Genomic DNA, 25,408 nt, shown 5'->3' on the forward strand with positions numbered 1-25,408 from the left:
CTATCTTTAATCTGGCGGTGACGCTTCCTCCTTGCAGGTGGTTCTCACCAAGTCCTGGCCCCACCAGGTCAGCTCGAGGAAGCCTCCCGAGTAAAATATACGGGTAAGATTGCTCCCTCATTCACCAACACTAGAGTATCCCGGCCTCTTGATATGGTTGACGTTAAGGGTTAGTCACCTGCAATACACTGACGCCATCTAGTGTCCTTCTTTGAATTTCTCGAAGAAATGTTTGGATATTGTTTTTTCTCTCCACAAATGTTGTCTCAATTACTACTCGCAACCACGCATGCCATTGGCACAGTGATAGCCCTTGATATTTCAAGGTTTTTATTGCATGACAAGATTTCAGCCAAACCGGTTGGCCATCACTAAGCATGCTACCTCCTAAGGCAGACCACAGGCATGCCCACCCACTGTACTATTTACACAGTCACAAAACGCGAGTTTTTCCACGTTTTTCACAATGGCTTGTGGCCTCTCTCTGATGATACCTTTCTCTCCCCTCTCTCCCATGCAGTTCTGGGAAGGGCCCTGAGGAAGGATTGCCATACGACACCTACCAGGTCGTATACTGGGCCCCCTGATCACTGGGGGTCCCCCTGCAATTATATGAGCACTTTCTGGTCCTGACGAATTGCCCCCGTGGCAAGAAACATGTTGACCATTCACCCACTAAGGGTTGAATGAGGCTAACTACCTTGAGCGTTCCGCCTCTATTCCCCTTATATATTTTTAATAAAGCAGTGAGCCATACCATTAAAAAACTTACATTTTGGACTCTACTGACTTTTTTTATCTCACCCACGCTCACTTTTGCACAAACACACATTACCCCCTCGCGTAAGGCCCCTTACATCCATACACCCTTTGGCGAAGGAATAGAAGATCCCCGCCAAAGAGCAGCATTTATTGTTGCCCGACAGGCATTGCACCGCCAGTCTGTCGCAGGGGCAGGGTACCAATGATGACGCTGGACGATCGCCGGGTGGGATTACAAATGTAGTCCAACCGGCGACCTGTGTGAGGTACCCCTATAAATTCCGAGAGAGGGTTCACAACACTCACTTTTCTCACCTGTTTTGACCTAATTAGAGAGAAGCCAATGACAGTCTTCTAGTTGACTGTACCCGGGGAACTCTGTATTTCTTTTTGTTGATAGTCTTTCCAGGACATATACATTGGACCCCTTTAACAATTGTCCTAACCCCATGTTCCCTCTTGTTGATACAATTCTTTGCGTGCCCCGTGCACGGGAACCCCTTTGTACATAGGTTACCAAGTGGCGAACATATTACTCGCCCTATTGGACCACCCTGAGACAACATTTCTAGTGGGAGAATCACACTCATCCTGACGATAACCTTACTCTGGCCGGCAGACATCCTTGGCACCGCATCCGGATCTCTACACGACCATGGAGGACGTCCCTGGACTTAGTTTCAATGAGGACACCATAGCCGAGGCCTTAAGAACGACGCCATCCCTCCTTACAAATCCGCCAACTGCATCATCCGGCGCTTCCTCCGATGAATGGTCCACACTATCGGAGATGAAAAAGGAACTCATCAGGATTACCATCCATGGAATCATGATGACTGAATACTTGAGGAGCAATATAGCTCCGCAAGGTTTGATTGTGAACATAATTCCGAGACTATTTCTAGACGACAAACGGTTTAAAGTAGAGTGGTGTCAAGTTTCGTGGAAATGTACCAAGGATCTTCTCTTTCTCATCAGTCAAACAGCGAAGCGTCTATCGGATGCATTACAAGAGAAGATCTCCGCCATGGAAGCCACCATGAAAAATGCCATATCCAAGAACAACAAAACAGCGTTCACGACCAAACTCTCGGAAATAAACCAAGAAATGGCGGATCATCATGAGTTTCTACTGAAACAAAAAACAACCAAACTCGAGAAAGATATTGCAAAATTTGCGAAAGAAAAAGTCTACCCCTACTTGAAGGATGACTTTAACGGGAAAAAGAAGACTTATTCCTCCGATGACAACTCAGGGAGTGATGCCAAACGTGGATCGGATAGCAGTGACTCCAGTGGTGGATATCCACCGAAAAATTCCCGACCACCACGTGCATGGCCACAAGGCTACTATCAAGGTCCATCCTTCCACGGACCACCGCAGATGGCACCCCCCTGGCAGTACCCCTTCTACCCACAGGGCCCCCCGCAATTCTACCCCCCCAATCCGCCACCTTTTCAAGGCAGAGGTTGGGGCAGAGGAAGAGGGCGAAAGCGAGGCGGGCAAAAGGGTGTACAGTGGCAGGACCAGACACCAGCACCAGCAGCAATGGAGACCAGGAGCACGACGTCCAGGGGGAGAAGAGCTTAATTGTCAATCTATCAAATAGAACCCTGACACCAACCGAAACGCAAGTCCTAGAGAAAGGTCTTGGATTTGTTCCTACACCGAGCCCAGATACATTCCAAGAGATGATTGAACTTAAACAATTTTTTAGGAAAATCCGCCTCCGGGCGTTCTTTGAAAACCAACCTGAGCCCCCGGATCTCGACACAGGTCTGAGAAAACCTTCCACCTTTACCCCCACTGACGGGATGGTACCACCCGAAGTCCTTACTTTTGAACGGGCGGTCCTGAGGAGCATGCGGGACATACCCCCAACCAAAACTTTTCACAATCTGTCAAATGCAGAACGACAAGCATCTAACAAACTAGGTCAAGACGCGTCAATCGTCATAAAACAAGCAGACAAGGGGGGCGCCACGGTCATACAGAATTACGAGGACTATGATCGTGAGTGCAGGAGACAATTGGCAAACACCAATCATTACAGACCTCTCCTGGAGGATCCAACCAAACGACTAACAACCACCATCACGGGCCTTGTCATTGAGGGGGAGACTAATGAGTGGATTAGTAGGAAGGAAGCAGACTTCTTGGTCACACCGGATCCTGTCACCCCTTACTTCTATACTCTACCGAAAATACACAAGGGCGTCTCTCCTGTTCCAGGGAGACCCATTGTCTCTGGAATTGGATCTCTACTAGAACCACTTTCGCAATTTTGCGATGCTTTCTTTCAACCTTACGTCAAGCAGATACCATCTTACCTGCAAGACACCAGGGATGTACTCCGTCTGATCGCAGACATAGATGGCAGAGAAGACACTGACTTGCTCCTTACCCTCGACGTGGAGGCACTATACACGAATATTCCGCAACAAGCGACTCTGGAAGCAGTTGATTCATTGATGAGAGAAGAAGAATGGCTGTCCCCAACACCAATAGCATTCATTATGGAACTTGCTCATATCGCCCTGACCGAGAACTTTTTTAGGTACGAGTCCCAGTTATACCACCAAGTCCGGGGGACTTCTATGGGTTCTACCTTCGCGCCGAGCCTGGCGTGCATTTACATGGCTTCGTTCGAAAAAAAGTACATCTACCCTCCAGAGCACAACCCATACCGAGAGAATCTCACCCTCTGGCGTCGCTTTATTGACGACATCCTCATCTTTTGGAAAGGGGACCGTCCGAGCTGTGAAGCCTTCTGTGAATGGATCAATTTACAGGACCCCTTCCTGAAATTTACTGGAACCATCTCGGAGACATCAATACCGTTTCTTGATCTTACCATCAATCTAGAATCTGAAGCCATAACCACCTCGCTGTACAAGAAGGACACGGACAGAAATAGCCTTCTTCTCTACCAAAGCCACCATACTAAAGCTCTGAGAGACAATTTGCCCTTCGGGCAATTCCTTAGGATCCGGAGAAACTGTAGCTCCGTCCAGGACTTCAGACAAGAGGCCCAGACCCTACAACATAAGCTCCAAGACAGAGGGTACCCTACCCGGCTGCTGAAGAAATCGTTCAAAAGAGCATTGAACAACCATAGAGATGCCCTTCTAGAGGTACACCCCAAAGAACCAGATGACACAATCACCTGTGTCACCTCCTACACCAGACATTCGTCATTTATCAAGAAAGCTGTGATGACACATTGGGGGATTCTGAATTCCACAGGGATGGCACTGGCACGACCACGTTTTGCTTTCAAAAGGACTGCCAACCTTAAGGACACATTGATCCACACCCGCCCAAAGAAATCACAAACTCGACCAGTCAGGACCCTATGGGATCTTCCCCCTGTCACTGGACACTACAGATGTGGCTCCTGTGTGGTATGCCCCCAAACTATTCAAGGCAAAACAATCGAACTTCCAGGAGATTTTGTCTGGACTTTAAACAAACACACCAATTGTAACAGCTCAAGATGTATATATATATTGATGTGCCCCTGTAGACTGCTGTATATCGGGATGACGATGCGCCCGGTTAAACAACGTATAATGGAGCACAACAGTAACATCCGATGCTCCAAAACACACACCGGGCTCTACGAACACTGTAAGGAACACAAACATACCACTGATGACATACAGTGGACAGTTCTAGAATGCCAACCAGGTATGAACCAACAATCCCTGTTCAGACTGGAGCAGAGATGGGTACATCGTCTGCATACTGACGAACACGGCCTTAACGATGCGGTGCCTTGGACAATGCTCACCAGATAGCTGATTGCTGGACCTCTTTGTCCTAATTATGCCAGGCACTGCTTGAAATCACAAAACAGAATGATCTTAGTATCCATTGTTACCTTGGATAGATCGGTAAGAGTGCTCATACCAGCACCCGAGCAGGATGAATACCATGTTAACGATCCCCACCCCCTTCAAAGATGGCGCCCATCTTTCCTTCCCTCCATGTCCTCGAGTGAGGGCTTTCTTCAATGTCTATTACCGGCATCCCATCGCCTGGCAAACACGCCTTGGCCACTTACTTTTCCTTCCCTCCGCGTCACCGAGCGAGGGAATCTTAGATGTCAACTACCGGCATCCGATTGCCTTGGCCACTTACTTTTCCTTCCCTCCGCGTCACCGAGCGAGGGAATCTTAGATGTCGACTACCGGCATCCGATTGCCTGGCAACACACCCTGGCCACTCCCACCCCACCTCATTGGCCACACTTATCCGTCTTAAACAGAGCTCCCGGTTAACCACAGTTCTACCGGCTGACCTGCGGGATCGTCCGTAGTGGGATGGGTAGGTGACTAGACGCCCTTCGCCAGGAACTCCAAGGTAAGGCACAACTGCTCCGTTCTAAACCACCGCGTGCGTTCCTTCCGGAGCGCCGCGACGGGACCAAGCTCCAAGTGGTTAGATGGTAAGACTAGCTGACCGCCTATCTTTAATCTGGCGGTGACGCTTCCTCCTTGCAGGTGGTTCTCACCAAGTCCTGGCCCCACCAGGTCAGCTCGAGGAAGCCTCCCGAGTAAAATATACGGGTAAGATTGCTCCCTCATTCACCAACACTAGAGTATCCCGGCCTCTTGATATGGTTGACGTTAAGGGTTAGTCACCTGCAATACACTGACGCCATCTAGTGTCCTTCTTTGAATTTCTCGAAGAAATGTTTGGATATTGTTTTTTCTCTCCACAAATGTTGTCTCAATTACTACTCGCAACCACGCATGCCATTGGCACAGTGATAGCCCTTGATATTTCAAGGTTTTTATTGCATGACAAGATTTCAGCCAAACCGGTTGGCCATCACTAAGCATGCTACCTCCTAAGGCAGACCACAGGCATGCCCACCCACTGTACTATTTACACAGTCACAAAACGCGAGTTTTTCCACGTTTTTCACAATGGCTTGTGGCCTCTCTCTGATGATACCTTTCTCTCCCCTCTCTCCCATGCAGTTCTGGGAAGGGCCCTGAGGAAGGATTGCCATACGACACCTACCAGGTCGTATACTGGGCCCCCTGATCACTGGGGGTCCCCCTGCAATTATATGAGCACTTTCTGGTCCTGACGAATTGCCCCCGTGGCAAGAAACATGTTGACCATTCACCCACTAAGGGTTGAATGAGGCTAACTACCTTGAGCGTTCCGCCTCTATTCCCCTTATATATTTTTAATAAAGCAGTGAGCCATACCATTAAAAAACTTACATTTTGGACTCTACTGACTTTTTTTTATCTCACCCACGCTCACTTTTGCACAAACACACATTACCCCCTCGCGTAAGGCCCCTTACATCCATACACCCTTTGGCGAAGGAATAGAAGATCCCCGCCAAAGAGCAGCATTTATTGTTGCCCGACAGGCATTGCACCGCCAGTCTGTCGCAGGGGCAGGGTACCAATGATGACGCTGGACGATCGCCGGGTGGGATTACAAATGTAGTCCAACCGGCGACCTGTGTGAGGTACCCCTATAAATTCCGAGAGAGGGTTCACAACACTCACTTTTCTCACCTGTTTTGACCTAATTAGAGAGAAGCCAATGACAGTCTTCTAGTTGACTGTACCCGGGGAACTCTGTATTTCTTTTTGTTGATAGGCTGTTCCCAAGAGGCACAGGGTCAAGACTAATTTGCATATGGCTGGGTCCAAACATGGGTGGCATAGTGGTCAAAAGAACGATGGATTTAACCCAGATGTCTTGAATGGGGGAGAATGTTTGAATCATTCAGCATTCCGTCCATCAATAGTTGCAGTTGGCCTGGCTCCAAAGGATCAGGGTTTCTGGCCCCAGCCGGATGTGGACGGCCACAGATGGGCTCACCTTAGTTGCGCCAGCGGCACACCTACTGCGCGCGTCCACTCAGCCATCGATTTTAAAAGGTGTTCCTTTGAGCGGCTAGACCGCTCCAACACCGGAAATGAGTGTGACCCCGAAACAATGTCACAGCAAACAAAACCATGCCGCATAAATCCACTACACACAAAACATTTAACATTCCAGAATAACATGCTACACAATTCAACTACACACACTTCTACCCCATATCATTCCACTCCATGCAACATAATAAAAAAAAACAATAAAATAAACTCAACATAATTCAATTGTGCTCCATGCCACAAAATTCCAGTTCACATAATACCACTATGCAACATAATTCACTCCACTTCGAACCATATAACACTCCACACAACACAATTCAACTCAGCATAGTTCCACTGCACATAATGCCACTTCAACCTTAATTTCACGCCACATATTTACACTCCACGTAGCTTCACAAAATCTCAAAACACATAATTACACTCCACAAAATAAATTCCACTTCGCAACAAGCCACAAAATTCTACACCTTATAATACAATGCCACACCATGTCAGATTTAAAAAAGAAAAAAGTTTTATGTAGCACAAACTAGACCCAAAGATATCAGGTATCAGAGCACTTTACATGAGCACCAGTTTCGTTACGGACAGACACATACATTTCTTTTTTGTTAGGCATGGGGAGATTAATGATTTGCCCAGAATCACAGGATGTTGAGCGTTGTTGCTGAGAGTCAAACTTGGTTCCCCAGCTTTGAGGTCGACTGCTCTAGATGTAAGGCTATATCCTCTCCCCACATAATACCACTACAAACAATCCCACGTAATTCCACACGCTACACAATTAAATGCCACACAATTCTGCACTACACAACATGATTACGCTGCACACAATACCATTCTGTGACACATAATTACACTCCACATATTTATGGTCTATTCGATACAACATAAAAACAGTCCACATAAATGCACTTTATGCCAGATACCAGTAAACCACATACATGTACTACACACCATGACAATTCCAATAAGCATAATTTCACTTATTGCCACACAGTTCCACGCTACACAATTCAACTCCACACATTACCAATACACACCACATAGTTTCACACCACACTACTTATTTTAACTATACAACACAATTCCACAACACACCACAATCCTCAAATACACACCACAGATTTCAACATTATGCCACAAGATGTAACAGCAGACCACATAATCCAATTTCACCACATGCCACTCCACAATACACAATACCCTTTGCCATAATTAACTCTATAACACACAATCTCTCTACATAATTCCAAAACAGTTAATAACATTCAATCACTATCCACATAATTCCACAGCACACCATGCCACATATTTCCACTACACAACTCCACAACAAACAATTCCAGTACCATCTGTCATTTCTCCCCCGCACACCCTCTGAACCTCTCATCTCTCCCTCACACTCCCAGTCTCATCTCGCAATTCCACTGTCCCCTCTCATCCCTCCCTCACACTCCCAGTTTGATCTCTTTACTGCCTGCTCACACATGCTACGTTCCTGTACCTTCTCGACCTGTTTACTGCCCCACCTCTCTCCTCCCCTCCTTTTTTGTACATCTCCCACTCGTATCACTCTCTCTCTCTCCCATACTCTCTCTCACACACTCTTCCCCCTCTCTCCTCTAGGTTCACTTCAGGTCTTCGATCACAGTTTTTTCCTGTGCCTTTTAAAAAATGTCCATCCTTTAAACCCACCCTCTCCTTTGTCTCTGTCGTCTGCGTACACATGCACACCCTTTTTAAGAGTCTGTGACCTGCTCTTCTCTTCTTTCTCTCACTCACACACTCTTTCTGCTCCTCTGTCCGAAGTTCATTTATCACTTCGTGCACAAACTACCTGTCCCTCTATCTTCCTTTCTATCTATTCTGTGCAGCTCTCGCCCCTATCTATTCACCTTGCCAAATAATTCCACCACACACATACACTACACACCACACAATCCATAACTAACAATTCCACTCCAAACAACATCATTCCACTCCAAACCACTTACATCCACCCCAAACCACATACATCCACCCCAAACCACATACATCCACTCCACTCCAAATCTAACCACATGGGTAAAAGACATTGTCATTTACAACGCCAATAGCTCTAACTCTCACAAATGGAAGACAGATTGCATTGCAAACGCTTTTTCTGTTCTTAGAGCTGTTTTCAAACCTCATTAAGGAGACACACTGACAGGTGCAAGCTGCAAGCAGGCTACTGCTACTTAGCCTACAGGCAAACAAAGTCTAACTTTTTAAAAGTTAATTTACCTATATATTTTTGAAAGTTTGACTTCACCACTGACTTACATTTTTTATAAATAAAAACCACAAGGCCAACTTAGGGGTGACTTATTTAATATTTAAAAGCAGGGTTCTATCTAGGTCAAAGGGGTTAATTTGACAAGTTTGACTGCATATTTAAAAGCTGCAGCAGTCAGACTACGCAGGCAAGTCTGAAGCCTTGTATTATTTGTCAGACTATCGGAAGACACAACATGTGATGGAGGCCACAGTGACATTTAACTTTCCATGTCACTGGTGTATTTTCCTGCACCGCATACTACCACCTCACTGGAAAGTTAAATATGTTAATTAGGAGTTAGCCAATCATGCCATGTCTCAGATGCCCTAGTAGATTTACTGGGGCCTGGACAGCAATGCCCTAGTGTTCCAAGTTCATAAACAATCTACATCAGTCGGCAAAACAATCGAGGTGATCACACAAAAAGAGGGGATTTCTCAGTGAAGTCTCTTTTTTTCAATGCGTACGACCAATAAAAGACTGTAAAGTAGCATTGAGAATCTATCATAAATTAAATCGACTAAAGTCCATTATTCCTTAAAGAATATAATAATCTTCAACATGCAGTGCTACCAGGAAATACAAACTATTTTCAACTATTTCCCCAACAATGACTGCCTTCACGTTGGAATTCATGATGTTTATACCATGTTTTTTTTAACACTTTAAGGTTTACAAAACAATTACCTAGCTCAAGCTCTCACAATTACCTATCTCAAGCTAATCCCAAGATCTCACGGCACTTTAAATTTCGAAGAGTACGATTACAGGGAACTCATAAATTGGCTTCCAAGATGAATTCCGGAAAAAGTAAAATAATGCACACATTTATTTTTAAAATGAATTCTATCACTCACTGGTACTCGTCCTTTTGCTCTGAAAGCCGCAACTTTAGAAAGGTCATCATCTTTTACACTAGTTGGTACAACAAAACTAGCAGGATAAGTATCACAAAACTCGTAGGTGCTGTTGATTTTTGTTATTTTCCAGCTCTCGTTGGGTAAACCCTACAAACAAGGAAAAAACACTTATGAAAAACAATAATCTGTTTCCACATATTTGTATATTATGTACTGCCATAATTCCTATTCCAGTCTTGGAAAGAAGGACTGCAATATTTTGAATAGATTCACAAAATTGAACGGACAAAGACCCTGAAGGCTGCAAATGCACAATATAATTTGGTGCTTAAATCGTTAATTAAATAAAGTGTATCAAATAAAAAGTAATGTGACGTTTCAGAAGTTAAGCGATACAACATAGTTGCTTACATGTCTGTAATATCTATATCACAACCAGATAAGACACACACGCTCCAAATGTTTGAGCAGTAGACGATATCACCATTACATTAAAATAACTGGGGGTAAATGAAAAGCAAGCACTGGCAAAGCAAACAAGTCAGATTTTAAAGTGCTAATGAATACAAACAAAGGAATTCTCAAATCCACCGACAGTATTTGTACAATGTCACTGTGTAACTTGCTGCATAGTTGTTACTGGTGTGGTCACAGCAAGCAGGAGAGTAAAATAATAAGGCAGATACATATGAACTGCAGAAAGAGGCAGGCTGATCACAGATGAGGAACAAATAGTCTGTGAATATTTGTGCACGCTTCTATTTACATGTTACGTGGAAGTATGCTGGTTGGAATAACAAAGAATGTAAACATTTGAATAAAAGTATGGCAGAAACTGTTAAAAACAAAGTCAAAAGTGTTTATTACATGAAATTCTGTATCAAATAGTGCCTCCCGGGACTGGATACCTACCTAATTTACAGCTTTCCTGTTTAAGTTTAGAAAGTGGGCATTTTCTTGTTATAACCATTTGATGCCTATAGCCTGTCCTTGGGGCACATAACTAGGTGTAGATGATATTTGTGTATTGCTCCCAGACAGTGAGACAAAGGAAGGCTAGGTGTTGGCATGATGGGCCACTCTAACTTAACAAGGAGGAGGAGCTGTCACCTGCCACACTTGCACATCACAAAGGCTTTGCCTGGACACACTCACAAAGGGTTTGTTACTAGCCTTTTGTCACTCAGGGGGCCAGGGCAGGGAGCCCTGGCCCCCTGACACCTCAGGGGGATGGAGACCTCCAGAATCTTCTCCTACTTTAAAGGGGCACCAGATACAAATAATAGTCCCCGAGACCAAGCTCTTCAGTACAGATTTGGACTTGTGGAAGACTCAGAAGTAGGACTGCTGCACTGCTTTGCTGCAAGGAGGACTGCCACTCTGCTGCCCTCCTGTCCTGCCTGATTGAGAAGGAGTGGCCCTGCATCTTCAACTGAAGACCACCAGAATGACTCCAAAGACTGGTTGGCTGGCCTCCTGATCAGAAGCTCAGGGACAGAATAGGTTCCAACAACCTTGTACAGAACACTAGGACTCTGCCAGCAGTGAGTCCTACCCTCCCAAGTGGTGCCACCCCAGTCCTGGACCCTTAGAAGTGGGCTTCAAGCTGCTCTGCCAGCCCAACTGTGGTCCCAGCAGAATCGACACGGCACGATGCATCACCTCCTAAAACTCTGCATCGGAGACGCAGCACGACACATCACCTCACAGAACTCCACATTGGAACAGCTGCACGCTAAATCCCCGACGCAGGATTTCACATAGCAGCCCACAGTCGCTTCGGAACTGCTACTGCGGCCTGCATCCTTGATGCAGGTCTTCGCATCACAGGCCCTTCCTCGACGACGACACAGGACTCAATCCCATGCCCCACAATGCAATACATCAGCCGCTGTGCAATGCATCTTCGACGCAGGCCTAAGAATTGCAAGATCGTCGTCAAAGGTATCCTCAACACAGGATCTCGCAATGCTCTACAATTAGGATTTAAGGCACACTTGTCCAGCAGGCTTAACTTGCTACCTTTTGCCTGAACTTGTGACTTTGTTCCGGTCCAGCTCGACCAGATTACTACAGTTGTCGCTTTGTGCTTTTTTACACTATTTTCACTTCAAATGTTTAAAATTGCAAATCTCCGGTTCTACTGATTGAATTTTTGTTGTTTTATTCTTAAATTATTTATTACATTTTAGTATTTTTTCAGAATTTTTCGGTCGAGACTAGGCAGCACCATTCCGCTGTCTGCAAGACCTGTTGTTATCATCTCCTCTCTCGGCTTTTGGCATGCTCATGAATTGCCATTTGTTCGTGGTTGTCCCATTTAGAAATAAGGGTTTTTTATTGGTGCATTGGATCAGATTCTCCTGCCTTTCCATGCTTGGGTCACTCCCACACGATTTCACTCATTGTTTGCTTGCATTGGCCATCCAAATACGTCCGCGGTTCCTCTTGGTCCGCCTTTTTATTTTGCACGTTATCAACATCGTTATATGTTTTCAGGCCTTCTCACAGAGCAATGGTTTGTTCGGCACTTACAAAGTGGCAATTTTTGTCTGGTAGCTGTTGAGCTATGCCAGTAGCTCTAACTCCAAAAAATGCGAGACCTACTGCATTTCTGATGATTGTTTTTTAAATTGTTTTATTGGCATTTGCATTTAATGCAACAGTTTAAATAATAAGATTCGTACTATGTACACCTGTCCCTTCCCTTCCTTCCATTATCTCGGTCTTCATTTAGTACATTTATTAATGTACACCATCCTTGAGATTTTCATCCTTTCTAACCTGTTTCATCGGAATTAACTCTGCTGCGACCATTAGCCTTTATCTTCACCGATCTATCCATGAGAGGCGGGACCGGAGTCATCCAAGAGATTGCCACTCGTCTTTTTGCTAATGCCAACCATAGGAACACAAACCTCCTGCTTAGTTTTTTCTTCAGGAGTGTGTAGTAAGCCCAAAGGCACGGCTCATATGTTCTTAGGAATTGTCCAGTACACTCTCCCAGTATTGTGTTAATGTTCGGCATGCCCACATCATAAGTATAAAGTGAGCTTCTGATTCACTGCATCTAGGACATGTGTCTGGGCGTCCCGGGTATATTTTACTTATAGTCTGCGGGGTTAGATGTAATTGGCGCACCACTTTGTGCTGTACTAACTTGCATCGTGCGGTAAAGCACACCCTTCGTACCCCTTCTCTTATCTTCGTCCACCCCCAGCTTGATATAGGTTTGCCAAGCACCGCCTCCCATCTTATATGCACTGGAAGGACGCCATGGAAGATCATCGCGAAGTGCTCTTTAAATGTGTGAAATTAGTCGTGGTCCTCCTGTCACACATAACAGTGTCATTAGTACCGATGTACTAGGGGACTCCTCAGGAAATGAGCACCATAACTCACGGACAACGGCCGATATCTTCCGTTATTCGAGAAACTGCCCAGTTCCTAAGTTAAAGGCGGTCGCAGATTCCTCTCTCAATAGAAACTGCCCATTGCAAATTAAGATCTCCCATTGTGAGGCATCCTCTTTCCCTCCATTTTCAGACTGACATAGATGCCACTACCCTTTTGAAGGGTTTTATGAACCAAAATTGCATGTCATAAGGTGTGTGCCAAACCCCCCTCCTGACCGTGGCCTCACACACCTCCGCCATGTGCCGCATTATATATAGGTACTTTTTGGGAATCTTGGCTCCCCGCATAAGTATCTCTGGGAGGGGAGCGCCACCATAGGTGCCAGCCAGTAGCCACTTGTAGGACAGTAGGATCTGCTTTTTATGGTTCCCCCAACCTTTTACTGATCTGATACTGTTTTTGACTAGTCTGATTAGGATCCTGGTAATCAGGACTCCAGTCTATTTGCTTTCTTCTTAAACTGTTGTGTTATGTACTTATGTACACCACCAGATTGTATACTGGGGTAACCTTGTCAGTCCCTAGTATATGGTAACCATGTACCAGGGAATAGGTACCCCAGAGGTCTCCCATAGGCTGCAGGATATATTATGCCACCCATGAGAGACCATTCAAAATTGAACTACAGGCCTGCCATTGCAGCCTGTGTAAGTTGGTGGAGATATAGGTTTACTATATTAAAGGGTCACTGAACTTAAAACCTATAAGTCACCCCTCTAGCAGGCCTTTATAATCCTGAGGGCAGGGTACTTGGTTCTAAGTGAGAGGGTGACCCTGCATGAGCAGGACACCCCTGCAGCTTACGGAGTCCATTCTCCCGGGTTGTCAGTGAAGCAACCATATAGTACATAGACGGGCATTGAGTGACCATTCCGAAAACGGTTGCAACAAATCCTATCATGTTCGGTATCAAACATGTTAGAATCAGACCCCCACACCGTAAACGGTGTGGGAGGTATGATTCCAAGCAATGGAAGAGCCATCCATTAGGCTCTGGGTGTTCCCGGTACCAGCCTTCTAGTCCCAGACAGCACAAAATGATTGCGGCCGACCAGAGACACATTTCTGCCCTCCTGCTGCTAAGCCAAGCTGGAGCAGGGAAAGGCAGAAAAATAGGCATTCTGTCACAGGGAGGTGACCGGATTTAGTGTATTAGGGCTGGGTGGGTACCTTTGCCAGTGCCTGAAAGTCTGCATAAGGGGCACATTTGGTGTCCCTGTGCATAGTCCAGTTCAAACCAGTCCTGGAAGCCGTTGTCTCCCACTGTGGTGCAAAATAACATGGGAGTAACCTCCCCTCTGTCCAGGCCCTCCCCTGGGATGGTCCCCTGAAACTTCCCAACCCTCTCCTTCGTGTACTTAACCCCTTCTGTGCTCATGACGAGCTGAGCTCGTCATGTCACACAGTCCCCGTGTGCTCATGACGAGCCCAGCTCGTCATGACACCCACCCACGAGGGAAGCACTGGCGATCCCCCCGTGGGCAGTCGATCTTTAAATTTGTTGCGGGGAACCCCGCCCCCCTCCACGTCATCAATGACGTCAGCGCGCGAGCCGCGCTGACGTTATTGGAGGTTCCCTTTGTTTACCAACGCGCAGGAAGCCATTTGCTTCCTGCGCGTCGGTGAAGAAAGAGGTACGTTTTGGGGCTGGTGAGGGGGGGATTTAAACAAAAGAGGCATCGGGGGAAAGGAAAGGGTTTTCCTTTCCCTCGATGCCTCTTTGATGCATTCCTGCTGCACGAACGTGCAATCGTGCAGCAGGAATGCCCACTAGCGCATTTGGCCAGTGTTTGTTGGTTGGGGGTGCAGCCCCTTGGGCAAGCGTTGCTCCCCTTTTGGGGGCAATATCACAGGCTTTGTCTGCCCCCCTGAGGGGAGGGGGGAGGCAGAGTTTGTTTATGTTTGTTTTGTTTTGGGAGCTCCCCTTTTGGGGGCCATCATCTTTGCTTTGTTTGCCCCCCTGGGGGTCGGGGGGGAGATTTAAATTTCAAAAAATGTATTCGGCACACTGGGCCAACTGAATAAATGTAGTGGGGAGTGACCCCTTGCGAAAGGGTCACTCCGCTTTTTGGGGCATATATTTTGCCTTTGTCTCCCCCCTGGGGGGGTGGGGTAGTTCTAATTTTATTTAAAAAAATCGACCCACTAGGCTAATGTAATAAATGTACTGGGGAGTGGCCCCTTGGGCAAGGGTCACCCCCCTTTGGGGGCCATTTTAGTATGCCCATGATGTTAGGTTTTGGTTGGTTTAATCCATCATCATACTTTAATCCATCATCACGCTGTAGCTCACTCCACCACCCCAGTTCAAACATGGCCATATGCAAATTAGTCTGACCCTGTGCCTCATGGGAACAGTCCAGCCCGAACTGCCAAGCCATATCTTCCCTGGCCCGGAAACAATCATCCTGGGACCGGTTTCTAGCTAACCAGCCGTCATCAGCCAGGCTATCTTGAGTCCAGTGGCAAAGTAAGCAAGGGAACCAAGTCTGGGCAAATCCTGCCAACTTAGGGCAATCAAAGTGCACAGGGTGAGTCTGATTTGCATATGACCATGTCTGAACTGGGGTGGTGGAGTGAGCTAAACAATGATGATGGATTAAACCAAGATAAATTGACGGGGGCCAGTGTTAGATTTGCTCAAGCGCTCCGTCCATCAATCCCTTTGGTATCACCTTGAGGGGCAGTATGGCAGATTTTTGTTTTTTTGTAGGGCCACTAGGGTACCAGGGTTTATTTTCATCTTGGGGAGCCACCCCTTGGACATGGGTCGCTCCTCTTTATGGGCAGATGATTGTGGCCATTTTTGCTCTCTTTGGGTGGCAGAGTATGTGTTACCTCAAAAAGTTTTGTGCCCTTGCATGTCGCAGGTACTTTGGCCTCCCCTACAAGTGAGGCACCATTTTTATCGGGAGACCTGGGGTTACGCTGGGTGGTAGGAAATTTGTGTGAGCCCACACTTTCCCACACAAAAAAAGTGTGAAAAAATGATTTTTTCAGCTAAAATTGAGGTTTGCAAGGGATTCTGGGTAAGTAAACGTTGGGGGATCCATGCAAGCCATACCTCCTTGGAAGCCCCCGGGTGTCTCGTTTTCAGAAATGTGTGGGTTTGGTAGATTTACCTAGATGGCCGCTGAGCACGGGGCCAAAAATCCAGGTGACCCCCCTTGCAAAAGCAGGTGGTTTTGAGATAGGCAATTTTGATGTCGCCTCACTACGTTTTGGGCCCTTGCCTGCCGCAGCTACTTGTGCCTCCCACACAAGTGAGGCACCATTTTTATCGGGAGAACTGGGGGAAAGATGGGGGGGTGGGAAATTTGTGGGAGCCCGGTGAAGCCACACTTTCCCACACAAAAATGTGTGAACAAAACTGATTTTTTCAGCTAAAATTGGGGTTTGCAAGGGATTCTGGGTAAGGAAACGTTCGGGGATCCACGCAAGCCATACCTCCTTGGAAGCCCCCTGGTGTCTACTTTCCAGGAATGTGTGTGTTTGGTAGGTTTTCCTATGTGCCGGCAGAGCTAGGATTTACAAAGTACAGCTAGGCACTTTGCCAAAAAAGGGTCATTTTCACTGTGAAATTGAGGTATGACCACATTGAGTTTTGCACCGTTTCCTGACGAGGGCACTAGGCCAACCCACACAAGTGAGGTACCATTTTTCTCGTAAGCCTTTGGGGAAGGCGGGGTGGTGGAAATTTCTGGATCCACGCAGATTCCAGAACTTTCCACTACAGAAATGTGGAGAAATATATTTTTGTGTCAATTTTTTAGGTTTGCAAGGGATTCTGGGTAACAGAACCTAGTGGGAGGCAGTCAAGTCACCCCATCCTGGATTCCCCTGAGTGTTTAGTTTTAAAAAATGTATAGGTTTGCTTGGTTTCCCTAGGTGCCATCAGTGCTAGGGTTCAAAAACTACAGCTAGGCACTTGGCCAAAAAAGTGTCATTTTTCACTGTGAAATTGAGGTGAGACCACGTTGCGTTTTGAGCCGCGTCCTGTAGCGGGCACTAGGCTGACCCACAGAAGTGAGGTACAATTTTTCTTGGAAGACTTTGGGGAACGCGGGGTGGGTGGAAATGTGTTGATCCACGCAGATTCCAGAACTTTCCACCACATAAATGTAGGAAAAATGTATTTTTTTGGACAATTTTTTAGGTTTGCAAGGGATTCTGGGTAACAGAACCTGATGGTAGGCAGGGAAAGCACCCCATCCTGGAATCCCCTGGGGGTCTAGTTTTTAAAAATGTATAGGTTTGCTAGGTTTACCTAGGTGTCGGCAGAGCTAGGGTTAAAAAACCACAGCTAGGCACTTTGCAAAAAAGGGTCATTTTTCACTGCCAAATTGAGGTGTGACCATTTTGCGTTTTGCGCCGTTTCCTGTCGCGGGCACTAGGCCGACCCACACAAGTGAGGTACCGTTTTTCTGGTAAGACTTTGGAGAACGCGGGGTGGGTAGAAACTTGTGGATCCACGCAGATTCCGTAACTTTCCACCACAGAAATGTGGGGAAAATGTGGCTTTTTTGACAATTTTTTAGGTTTGCAAGGGATTCTGGGTAACATAACCTGGTGGGAGGCAGTGAAGTCACCCCTTCCTGGATTCCCCTGGGGGTCTACTTTTCAAAAAGGTATAGGTTTGCTAGGTTTCCCTAGGTGCCGGCAGAGCTAGCGTTCAAATAGGACAGCTACACATTTCGTAAAAAAAGGGCAATTTTTCATTGTGAAAATGTGGTGTGTTGGGTTTTGTGCCCTTTCCGGTTGTGGACACTATGCCTACACACACAAGTGAGGTACCATTTTTATCAGGAGACTTAGGGTAACTCAGATTAGTAAAGTGACTGTTGTTACCTATTGATTTTTGATGCATTTCTGCCTTCCAAATGAAAGACAGCTAGTATGAGTATTCCCAATTTCGAAAAGGTGCACATATGTACTGTTTCTAAACTCTATAATTTGTTCCCATTTCAGAAATACATAGGTGTCTTTCATACCGATTTTTCCATGTATACATTTTCACACAATAGTTGCTATATACCCGGTACATAATAAAAAGTCATTGCTAATAGCTACTCAGTTTTTGACTCTGGGTTCGTCTGGTTCTTGGTGAACCTACAAGTCCTATATGTCCCCACAACCAGGAAAGTCCAGCGGATGTAACAGTATATTGCTTTCAAAGAGCTGTCATAATTACAAGAAGTTACAGGTGAAAATGTTGACACAAAAGGCTGTTATTTTCAATTTTTCCAATATTTAACTATTAGTTTCTATAAAGAAACCTTGATGGATCTACACAAATGACCCCTTGCTGAATTCAGAATGTTGTCTACTTTTCTAAAATGTATAGCTCTCCAGGAAAAATAGGCTAAATCCCAGAAAAATGCCAAAACTGGGTAAAAAATGTTGGTTTTATGACAAAAGTCTGCCATTCCCTAAATGCTGGGAAAATGGTTATTTCAGCCCCACACACCCATTTTTGATAACATTTGCAGGGAAAACCCCAGAGGCTTTCATTTGTAGCCAATTTTTCCCATTTTTCAGAAAAAAAAATGTTTTGCTGTATTTTGGCAAATTTCTGGGACCCCTCCAAGGGAATCTACAAACCCTGGGTACCTTTAGAATCCCCATGACATTGGAAGAAAAGGACGCAAAATTTGCGTGGATACCTTATGTGGTCAAAAAGTTACAGGGGCCTAAGCGCGCATTACCCCAAATAGCCAAGAAAAGGCTTAGCAGAGGGGGGAAAAGGCCTAGCAGTGAAGGGGTTAAGGGCTTACCTGGGTGTAGGTCCCTAGATTCGTTGCGGACAAAATTCAGAACTGAAACCACTAACCTTCTACAGTCTGGGCCCTCTGGACTTTGCCAAACTTCGTTTGGGCCTGACTTCATCTTCCTTTCAGTCTGCTACATCGTCTGTGTCTGTGCCTGTGCACCATACAGGATCCGTGCAGGACCTGTGGAGCATCCAAGACACTTGAAGATAATCTCCCTTGAAGTGAAGGAGTCCCATCCCTGCATCCACAGGCACCTCAACATTGCTGACCGGTCTGCTGATTCCGAGCTCCTGCGGACCCCGAAGGGTTTAATAACACAGGTGGTGGTTATCTACGTCTCTCGATGCCCGAGCTGCCCTTGCTCCAAATCAGAGTCAGAATCCCTCGTGGGGGCTGCATTAACCGAACCCCTCTGTACTGCATACTTTTGATAGTACAAATGCTTGTTGACAACTCTGCGACAAATTCATTGGGCTCCAAGTAGCCCCAACCTCCGGCAACTTCTTGTATCACAATCTTCAGCCACACCGTCGCCTGGACCTCGCAGCTGCAGAGTCAAGGTCACTGTCATCATTCCTGAAGCACCTACATCGGAGGGCATCCTTCTTCCTAGTCTCCTGGTCACTCCAGAGTGACACAGACACTGTCTACTCTGCTTTCAGGTACTCTTCTTCCAGAATCCACGTTTGGATTCCTCTGGACACTTTCTCCTCTTCCAGCAGCGGCACTTTCCTGAAGTCCTCCATTGAGTTCGACTGCAGTTTCCGACGCCACTTTACACCTATGCACCCAGCTTCCCTGGGATACGTAACTTGGGTATCATGGTATCCATGGGTGGGGTGGCTCTCCAACCTTCTGTATTCCACTGGGTTTCTTCAGGTTCACTGGGAAGGGTCTTTAATCTTTAAAATTCCAACGTGACTTGCACATAGACTCGTAAGGAGCACATGATCGTGTTCACACACTGCACACGCTCTCTATGGGGCTCCTAGTCTCTCACCTTGGGTCCCCAGCACTTCTACGTCGTCTGAACATGGTCTTGACACGAGTTGTGGTTCTTATACCATCCTCCCACTTTCTTTTAAGGGTTCCTAATCGTATGTACTTACACTTGATCCCCCACAGAAGATCCACCAGCAGACTGTTTAAAGTCGTAAAGTAGGGGGGCGTGGCCAAGATGGCGGCGGAGTAGGACGTGTTTCTCAGTCCCTCCGGCGGCGCCTGACATTAGCTTTGAGTATCTTCCCTCCTGATGCCCATCTGAGCCAGACACTGGGTGCTTCTGTGCCTGCTGACCCCCCAGCACCCGCGGTTTGCTTATTTTCACATTGGGAGGCGGCTTTCTGCTCTGTCTGGGCAGTCCGGACTGTGGCCCGGCGGGCCTGGTGGAGTGAGGCTGCTGCAGTTGTCCCCCTCCCCTCGGTGCCCAGACTGTTTAGCGGGGTGCCCGGAGACACAGCTGAGGCGGCGACTTAGCCGACTGGGCAGTAGCACACATTGCGGAGCGGAGGAGAGAGGGCGACGGGGCCCGCGCCGCAGCTGCTATTTTGCTGCACAGAGGAGCCGGCCTGGTCAAGGAGCACGGAGTTCAGGAAAAAAGGGCGGCCCAGCGGCGTATAGCATACGCGATCCCCACCGTGGGACTCCAGGGAGCGGTTGTTTGCTCCTACGCCGTTACCGAGAGGGGCCGAGGTGCCCGGGGCCCAGAAGAAAGGAGGTGATGAGCGGGGGGGGGGGGGGGGCAGCAGCTACCTGGTCCGGGGTCTCGGTAAGCAAGTCGGCGAATGGTGTGAAGCCTTGCCGGTGGAGGGGGCGCGGGACCTTGCTGGTTACCTGGGGATAGTGAGTTAACAATGGGGTATACCCTGAGAACTCTCTGACCTGGGTCAGTGAACAAAAGTACGTAAAGCGTGGTCAGGTTCTATGGATTATTGTTCCTGAATTAATCACAAATTACTTGTTGCAAAACAGAATTATTTATCATGAAATCCCAAAGTGTGGTACACAGAACACATTTATTTCAACATTGTTGTAGTGTTATGATTAACACGGAAGCATTAGAAAACATATAGCTAAGGAAAAACCAATTAATTCATTGGATCAAAGGAGGACCAAAGGACATAAGTCTCGAATATTTTTTTCTATAGCAACATTATATGCGAACAAATGTAAAACATCCAGTGTATAATAGTAAATATTTACAAAGTGCGCTCGAAGTGACATGGAAAAAGGAGACAGTTAGATAGGTTGGGGGGGACTTGATCTCATCCTATCTTCTTGACATAGGAATCAATTCATTGAGCAACACGTACCCTATGTTCAAAGAAATGAATGGAACTGTGGAACTAAATTAGTCTGTAAAGGATATATTTCTAACCACTGTGATTGTTTCAAGATCACAACACCCTTTACCCAGTCCTCACCGCCACCCATTCACCCCCAACCTATCTAACTGTCTCCTTTTTCCATGTCACTTCGAGCGCACTTTGTAAATATTTACTATTATACACTGGATGTTTTACATTTGTTCGCATATAATGTTGCTATAGAAAAAAATATTCGAGACTTATGTCCTTTGGTCCTCCTTTGATCCAATGAATTAATTGGTTTTTCCTTAGCTATATGTTTTCTAATGCTTCCGTGTTAATCATAACACTACAACAATGTTGAAATAAATGTGTTCTGTGTACCACACTTTGGGATTTCATGATAAATAATTCTGTTTTGCAACAAGTAATTTGTGATTAATTCAGGAACAATAATCCATAGAACCTGACCACGCTTTACGTACTTTTGGTTACCTGGGGATGGCATAGATGTCTGCGACGGCCCTTGTGCCACCCCCGCCTTACTGCGAGTTGGGACCTCGTTCTGTGTGGTGTGAGCTGGGACGGGAGGTGGAGGCCGCGCTGACTGCACCCCCCGCAGCAGTGAGGCCTGAAGGGCTGAAGCAGATGTGGGCGCCCCCCGGTGTGGTCGTTAATTGGGCCTTGCTGTGAAGCTGAGGCCTAGGGGGACTACGCTGCTGAGACTGGAGTGCCTATCTTAGGCCCGTGAGTCAGCGGGCGGTGGTCCCCATCTTGTGCTGTATCTCGCCTCGCCTGTGGGAACAGGGGAGAGTCCTGCTGGGGCCTGCTGCCCTGATTGGAGCCTAGTGGCCTGCTTCCCTATATGTGCTGCGTGGGGCGGCAGGTAGTGGAAGACGGTCGCCTGCCACCCAGTGGTGCTACTCGGTCCGGGTGTCAGCGGACGGTGTCGTGTGGCCCGGCAGTGGGGGGTGGGGGGGCATTGGCGGCAGGGGTGGCTCTGCTGAGAGCAGTGCGGGCTGCTCTCTGTCCATGGAGCTCCCTCCCCCTCCATTCCAACACATCCTGTGATCCAGTATTTCCCCTGTGACTTCCTCCATTCGCCGAAGGCCCTGAATGAGCTGGCGGAGGCCCGACCCCGCTACAGCTTGCACGCAAGACATTGCTTTGGCGGGGAGAGGCCCAGGAGTGGAAGTGTGCGCGAGGGTTACCCCCCTTTTGGATATATACCCCCCTGTGAGACCAGAGCTTTGGTTCTTTTTCTCCCTGATAGCCTTATTGGCCGTGAGGTGCAGCGAACTAGTAGCTTGCTGACTGGAGTTTGGTCTGGGCTCCGCCGGGAGTAGACCCTAGATGTGTTCCCCGAGGGGCCGGTCGCGCCTCTACATTGGTCATGCGCTATTATGCATAGGCCCCTGCCTGAGACATCATGTCTTCCTCCAGGAATAGGAAAAACAAGACTCTGAAGGATCTACTGCAGAAGACAGCAGGTCAGTCCACCTCTCAGTTGGACGCCAAATCTCCGCAACCTGAGGACAATGATTTGCCGGCGACCAAAGCCTTTATGATTGAACTGTTCTCAGACATAAAGGAGGATATCCTGTAGCTTCGCTTTCAGCTCTCTTCAGACCTAAGTGAAGTACGGCGAGATGTGGATGCCAGTGGGGAGCGAGTGGCAACCTTGGAGGAGCACGACTTAGGACATGAGGACAATCTCCACCAACTCCAGCAAGATGGAATTCGCCTCACGAAGCAGAATCTGGATCTCCAAGCCCACGCTGAGGACCTAGAAAACCAGTCCTGGCGTAACAACATTAGAATCCGGGCGGTGCCATGGAAAGGAGAAGGAGATAACCTTTGTGAGTATGTCGGCGAGCTCTTCCGTCAGATTTTAGGCGAAGGCGAGGACCAGGACATTCAGATAGACCGGATTCATTGTGTTGGATTACCGGATTGGTGTCACTACAACGCATGCTTTTACATCGCATGCCTTTACAACGCGGTTTTTACCACGCAGTCCATTACAACGCATAATGCTTTTTGGCGCTGGATAGTGAATTATTTAATTTACTATTCCAACTCCAGTCCCCGTGGATAGCAGGGAAGGTGTTGGATAGTAAATTAAATATATTCCCTATCCTAGAGCGCCCCCCAGCGCAATGCGTTGTAATGGTATGCGTTGTAATGGTTGCGATGTAATGGTAGTGCGTTGTAAAAAATGCGTTGTAACTGATGTTCCCCTGGATTACCACGTGGTGCTAAGGCTCCCCAGCCGGACATGCTTGTTTGTGTCCATGATTTTCAACTTAAGGAGCGAATCCTTCGCAAGGCCTGCAACCTCAACCCAGTGCAGTTTCGGGGTCATCAACCAGCACTCTTTCAGGATTTTGCGGCCTACACTCAGGTCAAGCGTAGGGACTTTAAGCCCATCACTAACCATCTGCGTGAACAAGGCATCCCCTAATCATGGGGCCACCCGTTTTGACTTATCTTCAAGCACCATGGCAACCTTCTGCAGATTTGCTCTTTGGACGCCGCCTACGATGTATTGGGGTTGGAGTGGTCCTCTACTCAGTCTGGGAACACCGGATCTCCTTCAAGATGAAACAGGCGCTCCACCGACTGGCAACGCATCGGGAAATCCCACCCGCCATTGAAACCAGACGGGTCCACTAGTAGGCTGCAGAGAGAGGCGGCTGTTACTTCAGTGGCACAGGTGACGGATAACACTGACATCCCTTGATCTACACACAAATGGCATCAGTTGGGCTCCTTTACAGCAACGGAGGTGGGAGATACTTTGGAAAGAATTTGTATCATCACTCAATCCTTGTACAGTGGACTTGCTCCGTATCAGGCACGTTACATAATCCAGGATGGCGCCATGTTCCCCTAAACGTTTGATTCACAAGAAAGACGGTTGTCACTGTGTGCGATTTTTGAGTTTCCTCCCTCTTTATGTTCTATGGTATTATGAACAGGGGTGGCAGAGTGAGCTAAACAATGGTGATGGATTAAACCCAGATCATTTGACTGGATGTGAGTGTTTGCATTGTTCAACACTCCGTCCATCATCCCCTTTGGTTTTGCTTTGTACAGGGGGAGGCATCAAGCCCGAGGGGGATGCAGGAGTATCTAACTTCTTGTAGCCTTACGCCTCTGTTTAAATCGTCGACTGACACATTATATGCCACTGTTCGCATAGAGGAGGTCATATCCGCAATAGCTTGTTTGAAAGTGGCCAAGTCTCCGGGGCCGGATGGCTTCTCCGCTTTGTTTTATAAAACCTTTTGTGTAGAGCTGGCTCCTCTTTTAACACAACTTTTTAACTCCTTTCTCAACACTTGGGAGGTGACTCCCTCCATGTCAGAGGCAGCGATTACGGTCATCCTTAAACCTGGGAAGGATCCTAAAGATTGCGGCTCGTACCGGACGATCTCCCTCCTAAACATCGACGCAAAGCTCTTCGCGAGTATTTTGGCAGCGCGACTTAGCCCCTTGATGGACGGCATCATTGACCCGGATCAGTCCGGCTTTATTCCGACGCGGAGGAGATAATACTTAACGACTTCTTCACCTCATAGACTTAGTCCACCGGTCTCTGGCTAAGGCTTTTTTCCTTTCGATCGACGCAGAGAAAGCCTTTGACTGAGTGGACTGGGAATACCCGTTTGTAGTCTTACGGGCTTTCGGCGATAACTTTGCTCGCTGGGTTCAATGTCTCTATGCGGTTCCTAAGGCGGCGGTGCAAGTGAACAGGTGTAAATCAGTCCTTTTCTCCATCTCCAGGGGGACACGCCAGGGGTGTCCCTTGTCCCTGCTTCTTTTTGCGCTCTATATGGAGTCTTTTGCCCAACACATACGGTCGAATATGGAAATCGTAGCGATCAAGTTTGGCGCTGACACCCACAAGATGTGTATGTATGCAAACAATGTCATCCTATCGCTCACACAACCTTATTCCACGTTGCGGTATCTGGCGGCGGAACTTCTTGAGTTCGGAAAGATTTAATATCTCTATCCCTTACAATGAGGTCCAGGATCTGCAACAGGACTTTGCCTTTCAGT

At 47.2% G+C, this 25,408-nt stretch overlaps 1 protein-coding gene across 12 annotated transcripts in view; it reads right to left on the bottom strand.

The window, feature by feature from the left end:
* Positions 1-25,408, bottom strand: part of MTMR1 (myotubularin related protein 1) — a 449,026-nt gene that overhangs the window by 226,305 nt on the left and 197,313 nt on the right. For all 12 annotated transcript variants that reach the window (XM_086918594.1, XM_086918596.1, XM_086918593.1 and 9 more), the window contains one exon: positions 9,844-9,993. In XM_086918594.1, coding sequence (XP_086774720.1) covers positions 9,844-9,993 — 150 coding nt within the window. The remainder of the gene's footprint in view (positions 1-9,843; positions 9,994-25,408) is intronic.

This window comes from Lissotriton vulgaris, chromosome 4_1 (assembly GCF_964263255.1).
Source record: "Lissotriton vulgaris chromosome 4_1, aLisVul1.2, whole genome shotgun sequence".
NCBI lineage: Eukaryota > Metazoa > Chordata > Amphibia > Caudata > Salamandridae > Lissotriton > Lissotriton vulgaris.